Raw genomic sequence first — 14,293 nt, 5'->3', positions numbered from 1 at the left:
ACAGGCCTCTGGCCACTTTCCTCAGGTGGCAGTTTTGCAAACGCTGTGGTCTGGGACTTGCCATTCACGGGTGAGACTCTATCTCAGTAGGTAATACCTGCTGACAAGTCCACAGAGACCTCCACCAACACTCCCGGACCCCGGACACCCATTAGCCAGGACTAGACCACCCTCCATCATTTCTGAACTGCCAGTGGCAAAGAGCGATTTGGGCCACCTTGCTCACCCCCCACCCCCTGCCACCCTTCAAGCCCAAGTCGGAGCCTCATGACCTGCTGGCCTGGCCTCCACAGGAACCACACACAACCACTGCTAGCAGAGCCCCGTGAAGGGGACCTGTCTCTGTTGTTCACCTGAGTCTGAGGTCATCGTCTTCGCCTCCCCATCCCCAGTAGTTGTTAGAGAATCCATTCACCTTGAAAAACTGCTCTCGGCTTAGGGCGGTAACACCCCCAAAATACCCGCTGTAACGTAACCTGGAGCGAAAGAGAGAAGAGAAATGGTTAGAACGTTAGTGCAGAGTCCTTTTGTTCTCCACAGATGCTTCAGAAGTCTCTGACTGCAGGGCGGGCATTCTAGGAACACTTTGAAGACCATGTACTTCCACCCACCCACTCCTGCTTGACATCCACCTCCCCACGTTCTTGGCCTTCCTTGTCTGGCCTTCTGTCCTCTGTCTAGACAAGCTCTCACATCTGCTCACTAAGCAAGGTGCCACCCACCTTTTATTGTTAGTGTTTGTGTGCAGAGGTCTACAGAGGTACCTGTCAATGTGCACTGTAACATCAGATCTGGATGAGAGATTTCACCTCGTGTGCCAATCCAATGAATAGTTGTGGCTGCCAAGGGCTGTGGGTTAAGAGCATTCTGAGGCTGCACCCAGGTTCAGCGTGAACGAGTGGCTTTTTTACTTTTACTTTCTTTTAGGGAGTGGGGTGGAGAGCAGGAGAGAGCTCCTATACACACTTTTTATGCAGACCTCCACTTATATGCATACAAATCTCCGTCTCAGAGTCTGTTTCCTGGAGAACCCAACATACCTTAATAACCCTGAGGTTTCCAGCTTGGGCAACTAGGTAGATGACAGTGCCTCTCACAAAAACAGGGTATACAAACTGATAATTAGGTTTTGAGAAGAAGACAAATTACGGTTTGGATAAACTGAATATGAGGTACCCTTGGGGCTTCTGCCAGCGGGAAAAAGGTTACAAGGTCCAAGTTCAGTACAGAGGAGTGGCTACAGAGATAGCTTTGGAAATAAGCTGTCAAGAGGTGGTACCTGAAGGCACAAGGGTAGGGAGAGCTGCCCGAAGACAATGTAGTAAGTGAAAAGAGGAGAGTAAAAAGGGTGGAGCTGTGGGTATACCAACAAGGAAAAGGGGAAAGAAAAGAGGTCAATCATTTAGGACTCATGGATTATTGGTAGGCAAATTAACAAATCTGAGAAATAAAGATGTCCCTTGAATAGAACACGGTAACAATTCAGAAATGCACATGAAGGCAGCTTAATAACTTGGATATTACTGAATAAGAGGATGTGAATATATATGGAGGATCTCTAACTTTAATTAATGTCAGTTCAAAGTATTCCAGGACCAATAAAATATGTCTGCTTTTCTAGATAATAAGAAAAACCAAAAGGAAAGATCAATAATCATGTAGACACTTGCCATCTAATAGGTGGAGTCCCCAAAGTTAATTTGTAGCTCAGCTGCTTGTTTCTATGTTCTGAGTACAGATGGGGAGGACCCTGCTTAACCCACAATGGAAATAGATTTACTTACATACCCCCAAGCTAAAATTCTGGAAAACAACCACCTAAAACAAACAAAAAGAACAAAGTGCTCAGAAGGCAGCTATTACTGACCAAGACACTGACTGCAGTGACTTGTTGCCATGGTTACTGGACTCTGTTTGGCTGGGAAGGGGTTCCTAAACTACCTGAAAACTAGCAGCTTCATCAGAACTGAGTGGAACCACTGCCCAGGCATAACCTGCCACGCCCCAAAAAGGGGTCACCAGGAGGGACCCAGCACTGATGACTTGGTAGTGACCCATTAAGTAACGACTACCCACTGTGTGCAAAGCAGCTGGCTAAACGCTAGAATAAGTGGGCCCTGCCCTCACACACAGTTGATAGTCCAGCAAGAGAGGTGAACATTATCAGGGTTCTGAGGAAGGAGAAGCCACACATCAGGGCAGGTGGGCCTGGGAGGATTCAGACAGGTAGAAAACTGGGGGAACTCCTGGTGATCAGAACTCTGTGACGAAAGGCCGAGAGGGAGGAAAGTGCGGGCTGTGTGAGGAGCACCGAGAGACCAGTTTGGCTGCAGTGGGAGGTGCAGGAGGAGACCAGTTGGAAAGAAAGGTTAAAGAAGTATCAGTTCCTCAGTTGCCTCTTAGGTGCCAAATATCTACATGTTTATTGATCTTTCCTTCTGGTTTTTCTTCTTATCTAGAAAAGCATAAATAGTTGATTGGCCCTGAAACAGTTTTACTTATTTTTAAAGGACTGTAAGGCACAAGGGTGGGGAAAATGGAGTCATCAAATAAGAGTAAAGTCCTTGTAAAAGCAGGCAGGTACTAAAGGAATTCTTGGCAATAAAATTTCCCACAGGCTAGTACAGATCTTTATCACTGACCCATAATCACTGGGATAAACAAGATTTATTTCTGTCTTCATCAGAGTCTGAGATAGCTGAGACAAGTTGCTTTAACTTCTTCCCTCTGCATGTGTGTAAAGTGAAAACACTTCTTGCGCTTCCTTCATACTCATGGGGCAGTTGTGACAATGAATAGTGTGCTGATTTAAGCTCTGTGGCACAGGGACACACAGTTACAGCAGAAGGCAGACACTTAGCCACCTGCAACTGCACCTGCCAGCAACTAGAGGGATTTTGCCCAAAGGACGAAAGGCAGTAACTAAGGAGGAGGAAGACAACTCCTACACTACCTATGCAAACCTCCCCCAAACCACAGAAAATGAGGCAGTTTACATGATACATACAGTAAAGTAGAAAAACATAAATGACAAACCAGGACGAGAGGAAAACTTCACTCAGATAGAAGATTAGAATAGGAAATATATTAGAACTCTGATCTGCAAATAAGATTCTTTTCAGCTTCTAAAAGAAGGTCATGGATTTGACTCTGAGCTTCTTGCATCCAGATCAAAAGAGGAGAGAGACACATTCAATCACCTGGTTTACATTAGGAAAACTGTCAGTTACTCAAGGAAGACAAAGGCTTCCTGAGTTCTAGTTATAAAAGAAACTTCTGGCCAATTACAATAGCAAGTTAAACCAGCAACATTCGTACAGGGGCTGTTTTTAGAGTGAGTGGCATCTGATAAAACCCACGATCATCACACCAAAGTTTTACTCAAGAGCAGTTCCCAGCAGGAATGCCCAAGAACTCATTTTCTTATGGTCCAGCTTAACGCAAAGATAAAATCTAGAATCCCAACAAAAGGCCTGTCCTTGATACAATCCTGTGTATCCATACTCCAAAAACAAACAAATGAGAAAACAATCCTGTGTGATTGTAATTTCTCACCACAGATGTCTAGAAAGACTGGGCAATGGGAAGTTATCACCCACGTCAAGGGTCTGAAGTACAGGTATTCTGTGTCGTAGAGAGTGACATCTTAATACCAATGAGTGAGCAGATGGCTAACATGCTTCTGAAAATACCAAGGTACCTGGTCATGATATGCTACTTTCTTCAGTGCAGAGGTGGCTCACAGACCAGAAAGCAAAATCTCCAGATAATGATCAAGTTCCCCAAAAGAAAAAGTCCTGGGATTCTCTTCCAGACCCTTCTCCTGCCCTCTGGCCCCACTGCCCCTGGAGCATGGAGGCAGGAGTGGGCATCTGCCCCTCATCTTCTCCCCTCCTGCCTTGCTCCATCCCATACACTAAAGGCCAGCTGAACTGACCTTTCTCCTGTCATTCCTGGCTGTAACCATGTGTCAGCAGCACTCTAATTCCTTCCACAGGCACTCCAAACTCCTTACCAGACTGAACAACACCTGCCTAACCTGGCCCCTGCCTACCCTCATCTCTAGCGTCTCCTCCCTCCACCATCCCAGACATTCATTCTCCAGCACTAATGAACTACCAGCCTTTCCTCAAAACCTGTGCCATGTTCTCTCTTGCTTCCACATCTTGGAACTCTGCTGGGAAGCTCCACTGATTCCACAAGATGAAGATGCCACATTTCCTGGACAACACCTTTAAACCCTTCCCTAGGTGTTTTTTCTTAAAGAGAGTGTGCTCTCACCCATTGTGGCTTATTCTAGGTATTTGTTTATATCCCACACTTTACACAGGGACTAGGTTTAAAGTCTACCTGAGGCAAAGGTCGCCTGCAGTCAGCGTTACTCTTGGAAATCTCTTGAACAGTCCGAAGTGAGAAACCTACACAGTAAGAGCAACATGGAAACCAAGAGCAAGGGAGGCATCAAGAGATTCATGGTTTGCAAAAACTTCTTTTGCACTATTCTGTACCCAGTTTTGTACACATCACTGGGATCTCTGCTTAAGACAGCACTAACCAACAACACCTTGCTGTCATCTTCAACTTCTCCCTCTCTCCCAGCTCTCACTTCCTCCCAGCAACCAAGGCCTGCTGAGCCAACCTCCCAAAAGACTCCTAACTGATGTTACAGCTCTCCCCTCCATCCTCACCCTCGCTCTCCAATCCAGGCTCTCTTCCATGGATGGATCCGACCTGGGATCTTTGAAAGCCTTGGTAGTCGAGGTGTGATTCACAGATCAAACCCTGCTGCCAAAATATCACCTGGGAGCTGGTTAGATACACAGAATCTCACAACAGAATCTGCATTTCAACAGAATCCCCAGATGAGTCATATGCACATTTGAATTCCAGACTCACTGGCTGAAAATGCAAATCTGATCCTGTCATCCCAGTTGACATGCTATTATAGGGACCAACAAATTATAGCCCGCAGGCCTCATCCGGCTTACCACCTGTTTTTGTATGGTTTGTGAAGTAAAGATGGTTTTTACTTTTCTAAATGACTGAGAAAAAATAAAAAGAATATTTCACACACACACACAAAGAGATTCATGGTTTGCATCTCATGATCACTTCCCAGAGTAGACACTGGTGGAACCTCCCATTTTATTTTATAGTGTTATAGCTCTCTCTCCCTCGGCCTCACCCCCACCCCAAACTCTCCCCCTCATTAGCACGTTCTCCTAGTTGAATTTGCAGAAGTGAAGTGCAAAGCTGACACAGCTCCACTGCAGCTGCCTGTCTCCCCATAGCAGTACACACCAGGGAGTGCTGTGGGGATGGGCACTCGGCCTCATTCAGATCAGTCTCAAGGTCCCTAGTGCAGTAGCACCCCACATGTGAGCACACATGAAGGGCAGGGCTTGGTGGAGGCTGACAGGTACGTGTGCACACATATAAGTGAACATATAGTTTCCCTTGTAGAGAACTTTCTCGGTTGCTATTTCCCCTCAGTTGTTTTCAAATAGGAACTGGTACAAAATAAGGTTGAAAAGCAGCTATGCCTGTGTGTGTGTGTGTGTGTGTGTGTGTGTGTGTGTGTGTGTGTGTGTGTGTGTGTGTGTGTGTGTGTGTGTGTGTGTGTGTGTGTGTGTGTGTGTCTGTCGTGCAGGGTGGGATGGGGCGGGGGGGGGCATGAAAGCAGAAATGACGGTGCCTGGCTCTTCCCACAGTGACTTTGAGAGAAGGGACCTTGTCCTGGGTGTCCTGGCTCCTGAGCAGACCACTTGATGGACATGCCCCTTCCCAGTCTCCCTCCGGACTCGGTCTGGAAAGAGACATCACGGTCTCACAAAAGAGGCCTAGAAGCTGACCTGGAGGCACACTCTTGTTGCCTCTTAGAGGCAGAAGGCAGGGAGAGATAGCTAAGTTACTTGAGTTCTCCTCAGCGTGGGAGCCCTTGCAAAAGTTCCAGCAGGCGGGCCCTGCAGGCGAGGCTGGCCGCCGTGTGCAAAGCTTGGACTTCCCTCCCCTCTTCTCTCCCTTTTTATCTTTGTGATCCTCTGCCAAGGCTGCTGGCGGATGTTTTCCTAATAAGAAAAAAAATCGAATTTCTCTAATTCCTGTTTTGAACTTTAAGTGATATATCATGGACCATTTTTCCTATTTCTCATTTTCTGCAGACACCCTGGACACAGTGTCTGCACAGCCTTGATGATAACAGGCCAGGCTTCTGACCTAAGGCAGCTGTGAGCAGAGCCGCCTTACCTGTACCCAGTGCTGTTCCTGCCAACCACCAGATGCCTGGGCTGATCCTCACACTTGTAAAGGTTCAAATCGTTCTCGGGCACCAGGTCCACATCATGGAATATGAAGCAGTCCCAAATTTCATCCTTGAGAGCTTCTATATAGCCCACATTCAGGAGTTTGGCGCGATTAAACTTGTTACTTCCAGCCTATAGATATGGAAATTAAAACTTGAAAAGCTCCTGAGACAAGATTTCACACTGTTCCCCTGTTCAGTTCACATGCAGGAGCTGGTATTATTCTTGCTAACGCACAAAAGTATACATATGACATGAAAATCTGACACAGTAGATGCAATAACAATAACAGGCCTTTTGTGCTTTTCTTTATGCTTCATACATACTTGTATTCCATAACTAAAAACACCTCGAAATGAGGAGCTGTTGTTTAATAGGTTTGGAGTTTCAGTTTTGCAAGATGAAAGATTAGTTGAGATTATTTACACAATAATGTGAACAAACTTAACCCTACTGAACTCTACAATAAAAATGGTTAAGATAGTAAATTTTATGTTGTGTGTATTTTACAACAATTTTTTAAAAAACCATAGTTTTAAAATACTAATAAAGATAACTCTAAAAAAATTTTAAACGTACCTTTATTTTTTCCATGTAAAACCACAAAACCTTTCTTACATACCAGTCATGCCAAGTAGAATCACTGCTTCGCTGTTCAGCTCTTAGCTAATCCCCATCTTACCCCATGTAACAAACTTACACTAAGCTCCCCCAAAAATATAGCTTGCCAGAAAGGATCAAGAAATCCTGACCTATAAACAGAGAAGGTTACTGCTCATATACCTAAGCTACTTAAACGTCTCGTGGAATCACTGTAAGAGAACCCGGATTTAACACTTCATGGCAGACACTAATCCTCATAGTGGCCTTACAGAGGAGATTCGTTACTGGGTAAGGAAAGAACACAGTAAACCAGTAATATAATCAAAGCTACAATATGAAACATTTTTTTACAGTAGTAATTTTTTCATGGCTATTTGGATCAAACTCCTTAAGAATAAATTCCAGTTCAATCAACAGTTTATCATAACAAAAGCATAGGCAGTTCTCAAAACTCACCACAGTACTTTCCTGAAAAGAATAACATAAAGCAGACATATTTTTCTATTCATAAAATTATATACTGGGGGTTGCTGTCCTGAGTAAGACCTCTGAATGACTAACAATGTTAAAAACAAAAATAATGATAAACCAATATAACAGTTAAATTTTGTTTCAAATCCTCACAAAATGGGGATAGATGTAATATATATATGCACATTAATTTTTAAGACCTCCAGTTTATTGTAAAGTATACATTGCAGAACAGCATCCTCTGATCTGTCAAAAGTTTTCCCAAAACAAATATTACCAGTTATAACCAATATTAGGTATATAGTTAATGATTTTCCTTGCATTCGGAGCATTTGTAAGGATTTGAGGGGGAATTATTTGGATGGCCCAGGACAATTCTGAAAAGATAGCCATGTATAGTTGTTGATGTCTTATTTTTCTTTCAATAAATGTTAATGCCAGATAGAGGCACCTTAAATCACCCACTCCACTTAGAGCTAAACTCTTCAAAGCAGGCTACACTAATACTTACCGTGTTCCTACTAAATCATGCTTTTGGAAGCCAAAAAAGTGAATCATAAAAGTGAAAACTAGGGGCGTCCCTGGTGGCGCAGTGGTTAAGAATACACCTGCCAATGCAGGGGACACGGGTTTGATCCCTGGTCCGGGAAGATCCCACATGCCGCGGAGCAACTAAGCCCATGCGCCACAACTCCTGAGCCTGTGCTCTAGAGCCTGTGAGCCACAACTACTGAGCCCGCGTGCTGCAACTACTGAAGCCCTCACGCTTAGAGCCCGTGCTCCGCAATGAGAAGCCACCGCAACGAGAAGCCCGCGCACCGCAACGGAAGAGTAGCCCCCGCTCGCTGCAACCAGGGAAAGCCCGCGCACAGCAACGAAGGCCCAACACAGCCAAAAATAAATAAATAAATAAAATTAATTTATTCTTTTTAAAAAAGTGAAAACTAAACATAATGTTCTCCATAATAGATAGTGGCAAAGTTAAAGGCAGAAAGGTGGAGACAGTCATAGAATTCCATGGCGATTAACACACAGTAGTCAACTCCTCTGTCTAGATCCCCATTGAACAGCCAGGCTCAATAATAAAGCACAGTTCCAACATCTCATTGTGTAGTGTATAGCAAATGCAGAAGGCAATGTAAGGTCAGTCCCAGGGAAATATCTTTGGGCTTCATTGTCTGCAATGGAAGGGCTCACGAAAGCAAACAGGCTTCCTCCAGAGGATCACTTAAGAGCCAGTAAAATTTCCCAGCACTTATCCCATTATTCCACACTCTGGGACAAGAAGTGCCTTTACTACTTTCAAGGATAAATGAGATAAGAGACCTCACCTTTGATGATAGTTTGATGCCCTTTTACCCAAGACAGACGAAGCGCCTCACAGAGAGGAGGGTGTGGCGGGCAGAGGCCTGGTCTGCCCACACACTCACCTGGTGGATGACGTAGATGCCATACTCCAGCTGCTGCCTCTGCAGGAAGGGGTGAAGGTGTTCTAGCAGGTACAGCAGGTGCTTCTCTCTGTGCCGGTGAGGGATGAGGATGGCGACCCGCTGCAAAGCCCTGCATTCCTCAGGGTGATACCGGCCTCTGTGCACCTTGGGGTTTTCTGCCTGTACTTCTTCCAGAGTGAGATCTGGTTTGAAAACAAGCTTGTTCTGGCCTTCTACAATAAAAACAGGACACAGGAACTAACATGAACAAGCTCATCAAAGGCTGACAGGCTTACAGGAACTGGCACATGTCACACACTTTGTGCTAGTTGTCTGGCACACAACGAGCACTACTGTAAAGCCTCATTTGGTCACAAACTATAACCACAGAATCTATGACTCAGGTTATTGGCTGCAAAAACAAGCAAATGACATATAAGACCATTCTCTTGTGCTGGGTTACCAGTCCTGGCTCTATGATTCATCCGTAAGTAGAAAATACACTCTGTTCTGAGAACCCTGGTGAAGAGCAGAGGTCAGGAGTAGACTGAGCAACTTCAAATTTGCTCTAACCTCTCTTCCTTCTCAAAATTCCAAAGGGGGCAAAAAAAAAACAACACGGAAGCCTCACCCAAGGAATGAATGAAGCAATCAATCCAACTTTCTTTGTTGTCATAAAAAAAAAAAATCCAAAGGAGGGTGAAGTCTCTTAAAGATCAAGAGCATTCCATGGAATCAAGCTCACAGACAAGGCCCTTTTCCCCAAGGTCCTTCCCTAAGCTCTTGAGAGCTATTCTAACTCCCTGAAACTAAAGCAGCGAAAGGAAATAGAAACTAGCCTCCCTCCCTAACTCAGCAGTAACAGGTATGGGCAACACCGCAAGAATCCTCCCATTGTTCCACGTGGGGAAATCCCCAATGGGGCATTGCTCGGTGAGTCTGGACACAGCCTGACTGGATGAAACGCAAGACCATCCATGGTAACCAATCTCGTGCAAGGCTTTAAAGATAAGGCTGAAGCCACTGACCCTCGCCTCAGACCCGAATGAACGGGGAATACTGACTGGTAGGAGAGGAGGCAGAGCTCTGGTTAGGGAACACACTTTTTACAGCTCGGGACCTCCCTGGCGTCCAGTGGTTAGGACTCCACGCTTCCACTGCAGCGGGCACGGGTTCCATCCCTGGTCGGGGAACGAAGACCCCACATGCCACGCAGCGTGGCTGAAAAAAAACCAAAACAAGAAAAACTCCACATATACTGTTCAAGGTACTTGCAAACTGAGCTATCTTCTTCTGGAGCAAAGCAGTCACCCACCTTTCCGATGTATGTCCCTGTGCCTTGCTTCATGTGACCATCTCCTACCCTGGCCATGGCTGCTTAGACCAGGCTCTACTGTCCACAGCATGGCTGACAGACTCTGCCCAACAGCACCAAGAGCAAATAACTGACCTACAAGAGCCTTTCCACAAGGGTCTACACACAAGACATAGAGTCAGCAGGCAGTAATCCCTACAAACAGTAAGGAAAGGAGTTACAAGGAAAGGCAAGCTACCAGAGCTGCTGGGAGATGATGGGATGGCTGTAGAGATGTCTTCCTGTGTAGCCTGTCCATAAACCCCATCATCTGAATTAACCTGACCGTGTCTCTGCTCTCGGCCCCGGAAAGAGCCCCATGCAACAGGTCTGATGTAAATCAGTCCCCCTGCTCACTCCCTCACTGTAGTAGCTTATTATGTGCCCAATCTTCGGGTGCCTGCTTCCACTCACTCTAGCAGTCTCCCTTACCGCCCCTGTCATATTTTCTCAAGTTTTATTCCTCCTTGGGTCACTAATGGCCCATCTTAATTTGTCACTACTTATGTCGCCCCCTGGATCCATAGTCAGTACCATGTCACTGCCCATCTGTTTCCATGAATGCATCTGTTGCTTAAGTATGTTGAGAGAATTCTGAACAAGGGGGATGATACAGTCAGATCTGCATTTCAGTAACTCATTTTGCTATCTCAACTTGTGTAATCTGTGAGCAGAACGATTTCCCTTGAACAATCCGGAATAATGTTTTGGCTTTTCCGTGACTTAGTAAAGAGAAGCAGCATGCCAGTATGATCACACTACAAGTCTGTGATGTAATCAGGAAAAAGGATCTGCAGGTTTTGTGCCGCTAAAAGCAAGAAGCCTCTGAAGAGCCCTAGACTGCCCCCCAGAGAGCTAATTAAGTGTATGCAGAGAGCCACCTCTGTAGGACCAGGGAGGAGCTCTGGACTTCATAGAGCTGGAAAGGATCACCGTGCCCTCATCCCGCCTGCATACTCCTCCAGGGGAAGAAGGGCAAATGTGTAAACAATACACTGACCAGCACAACCACAGAAACAAAGGTGGAGGAGCACCCAGGGAGCCTAAGATTAACTCTGGGGCAGTCCCAGAAACCTTTCTGGGAGAGAAGTGATCTAAACTAGATTTCTGATGACTAGACAGGAATCCGCCAGACACACATGGGCTGAGGAAAGGTATTCTCGAAAGACACTCCAAGGATTATCTGGAGAACTCTAAGCACTTCGATGTTCTGGAGAATCAGAGGTCTGACAGAACCTTTGTGGGTTACATAGAATATCGCTGTGGAGTTTTTCCTAATTAACGTGCTCCCAAAGACCAACTTCTTATTCATTTAAATTGAAAGGCAAGATGTCAAAGGAGAATCAAAACATACAACATATTTAAGAAATAAACACAGAAATAAACTAAGACAACACTGAAAACATACTATCCTGTCCCTCGACTCCATACGGTGGGCCAGGGGGATGTTAATAGATATGACATGAGTGGAAGCTTGGATGTGCTGTCATTTCCCTGCAGATGCCAGGAGAACATGCCCAGGTTAGCCCGCTGGTCCCAAGAGGATGAGAAACACTTGGAGCAGAGCCACCAGCCTGGGTCAATCGACCCCCAGCTCATCACACATGCCTATCGACATGCCTGCTGAGACTTCTGCAGCTGGAGGATCAAATTGGGCATGTTCACGTAATAAATACTACCTGTCAGCAATACAAATACAGCTCACAAACATAATGTTGAGCAACAGAAGCCAGACACAGTAGAGTACATAGTGTATGTTTCCAATTACGTACAGTTCAAAAAAATCTAATGGATGGAATATAAGCTTGGAGTAAGGGTCGTGACTCAAAGAAGCATCTCTGGGGTTCTGGGAAGATTCCATTTCTTAATTTACATACTGGTTCCACTGGTATGTTCATTTTGTGAAACTTAAGTGAGCTGCACACTTCTGATTTTTGTACTTTTCTGTACATTTGTTATATTCAAATAAAAAGTGTATGTACTACTTGTTAAAAATAAAAAATAAATACTTACTGAGGTGTGGAGACACAGAAGAGCAGTTGTTAAGGTCTGCTTTTTTCACAGAGGCTTCCTCTGTCACAGCTCCTTTCTTCCCCAAAACTACATCCTTGTTCAAACTAGCCATGAGATCCTTTGCTTTAGAAATCTCTTGAATAGCACCCACAAAGTAGTTACTGGTGGCCCACCCAACCACCGTCAGGCATAAAGTAAAGAGCAACAGTAATCGGAATTTATAGGAAAGGTGGAGAGTCACGTTGAAGCTCATGTCTTTTATTATGCGAGCAGTAGGTCTCTCTCGGCCTCACTGCAGGCAGGAAGCTTCAAGTTCAGCTTTTCCAATCTGATTGCAAACCTGATGACAACTGACAGTGCAATGCCTGCTTCTGCTTGGTAGTTCCGCTCCAGCAATCCCTAAAATGCAATCACAAAGACATGCCATTTCAGATGGAAATCCTATCCTGAAATTATTCACATCAGCACAAACTGAAAACCTATCCCCAACTGATTAACAGTAGTGGGAGTTCTCCAACGAAGAGTTTAGAGATCAGAAAACCAGAGATTTTGGATGTAGAAGGATCCAACCATCTATATACCACAGGAGTTCTCTCTGGGTTCTCACCCCAGCTGTCATTCACCCCAGAAGAAAAGCCATTTCCAGATGCTGCACCGGTGGAGAAAGCAAAGAAGAGACGGTCAGTGCCTCCTCAGTTCTGAGCTGGCACAGCCCAAAATACAGCCCTAATGGTTCCCTTTCTTAGTTGCCCCTTCCTGGCACAGCTTTAAGAGAAGGTGAACTCTTGTTCTAGGGCATAGTTTGATCCAAAGAGAAAATAAGGGAAAAGACAAAAGCTCTTCTCCCTCTGTAAGAGCTGGAAAAACATGTTCCTTGAAACAGAGGATGAAAAATCAAGGATTTTTCAGTTATCAATGTTATCGTCACAAAGAGACAATGGCACAGGGCACGGCCCAGGAGGTTGGGGAGACGGCAAGGAACACAAAAGGATGCCAACACAGGAGGCCAAATATCTGTAAGAATAACAGAACTACAGCACAGTGTTTAAGATCTGGGGTTTGGGTTTAGACAGAAACTATGAAACCTCGAGCCCATCACTTCACTGAGCCTTGGTCTCCTTACCTGTAAAATGGGGATAAAAATAGTACCTTCCTAGAGAAGTTATTGAGGGACTGGATGACCTAATATATTAATACATAAAGTGTTAGCCCACCTCCTGATGCACAGCAAGCACCCACTAAGTGGGGACCATCACTGTTGTGATCGTTATATTATTTTACTTTACATTAAATGACTCTAGACTAGGGATGACCTACAGGCAGACACACTGGTGGCTGCCGGAATCACCACTCTACTCTACTGTATTTCTGTCAGTTGATGGGTTGTTTTTTTGATTTCATACTTCAATTGCATGTAGTAGGATAGTATGAATTCACCTGTGAGAGGTGGCTATGCTCTTAGTTCCTGAAAAATCCAGTTTCTGAGGCCACATAGCTGAGGGCCCTCCCTGGACCATGGTAAATGCACTAAGATGATGAAGGCTACTTCGCAAGGCCCCACATCCTCTCTGCATTACCAAAACCACGTCTCTCCTCAAATTCTAAACGTGTTATCAGAAGAGTGCGGAAAATGCTAAAGCCAGGACACAGAATCTCCGCAGCAAACGTATCCTCAATTAAATGGACAGAATGGAGACCAAAATATATTCTGTGCCAAAATAACACAAAAACGCGTATGATGAAATCTTAAGTAACAAAAAGAAAAACAGAAAATAAATTCTTGCATATGATTACCACTAAAATTAGAGAGTTAAGAAAACTCTAGAAAGAAATATTACCAAAAGCTAGCAATAATTCTGTTAGGAGTATGGGATTAGCCAGGGGTGCTTTTTACCCTTTTCTTTCATTTTTGTAAAAGTATGACACACTTTTGTCCTTTTGTAATGAAAACAAAGTTGATTTTTTACATGAGATGTGAGGGACTTCCCTGGTGGTCCAGTGGATAAGCCTCCGTGCTCCCAATGCAGGGGGCCCGGGTTCCATCCCTGGTCAGGGAACTAGATCCTGTATGCTGCAACTAAGGATCCCACAGGCTGCAACGAAGATCCCACGTGCCTCAA

The 14,293-nt window shown here is 44.9% G+C and overlaps 1 protein-coding gene across 7 annotated transcripts in view; it reads right to left on the bottom strand.

Annotated features, from left to right (window-relative positions):
* Positions 1-14,293, bottom strand: part of B4GALT4 (beta-1,4-galactosyltransferase 4) — a 29,371-nt gene that overhangs the window by 6,524 nt on the left and 8,554 nt on the right. For all 7 annotated transcript variants that reach the window (XM_079921391.1, XM_079921393.1, XM_079921394.1 and 4 more), the window contains 4 exons: positions 12,174-12,572; positions 8,807-9,039; positions 6,247-6,434; positions 354-476 (listed from right to left, as the gene is read on the bottom strand). In XM_079921391.1, coding sequence (XP_079777517.1) covers positions 354-476; positions 6,247-6,434; positions 8,807-9,039; positions 12,174-12,426 — 797 coding nt within the window. In that variant the 5' untranslated portion in view covers positions 12,427-12,572. The remainder of the gene's footprint in view (positions 1-353; positions 477-6,246; positions 6,435-8,806; positions 9,040-12,173; positions 12,573-14,293) is intronic.

Source organism: Stenella coeruleoalba (assembly GCF_951394435.1).
Source record: "Stenella coeruleoalba genome assembly, chromosome: 5".
In the NCBI taxonomy this organism is placed as follows: Eukaryota; Metazoa; Chordata; class Mammalia; order Artiodactyla; family Delphinidae; genus Stenella; species Stenella coeruleoalba.
The sequence above is the reverse complement of the archived record's forward strand: the minus strand, read 5'-3'. Positions and strand labels throughout refer to the sequence as shown.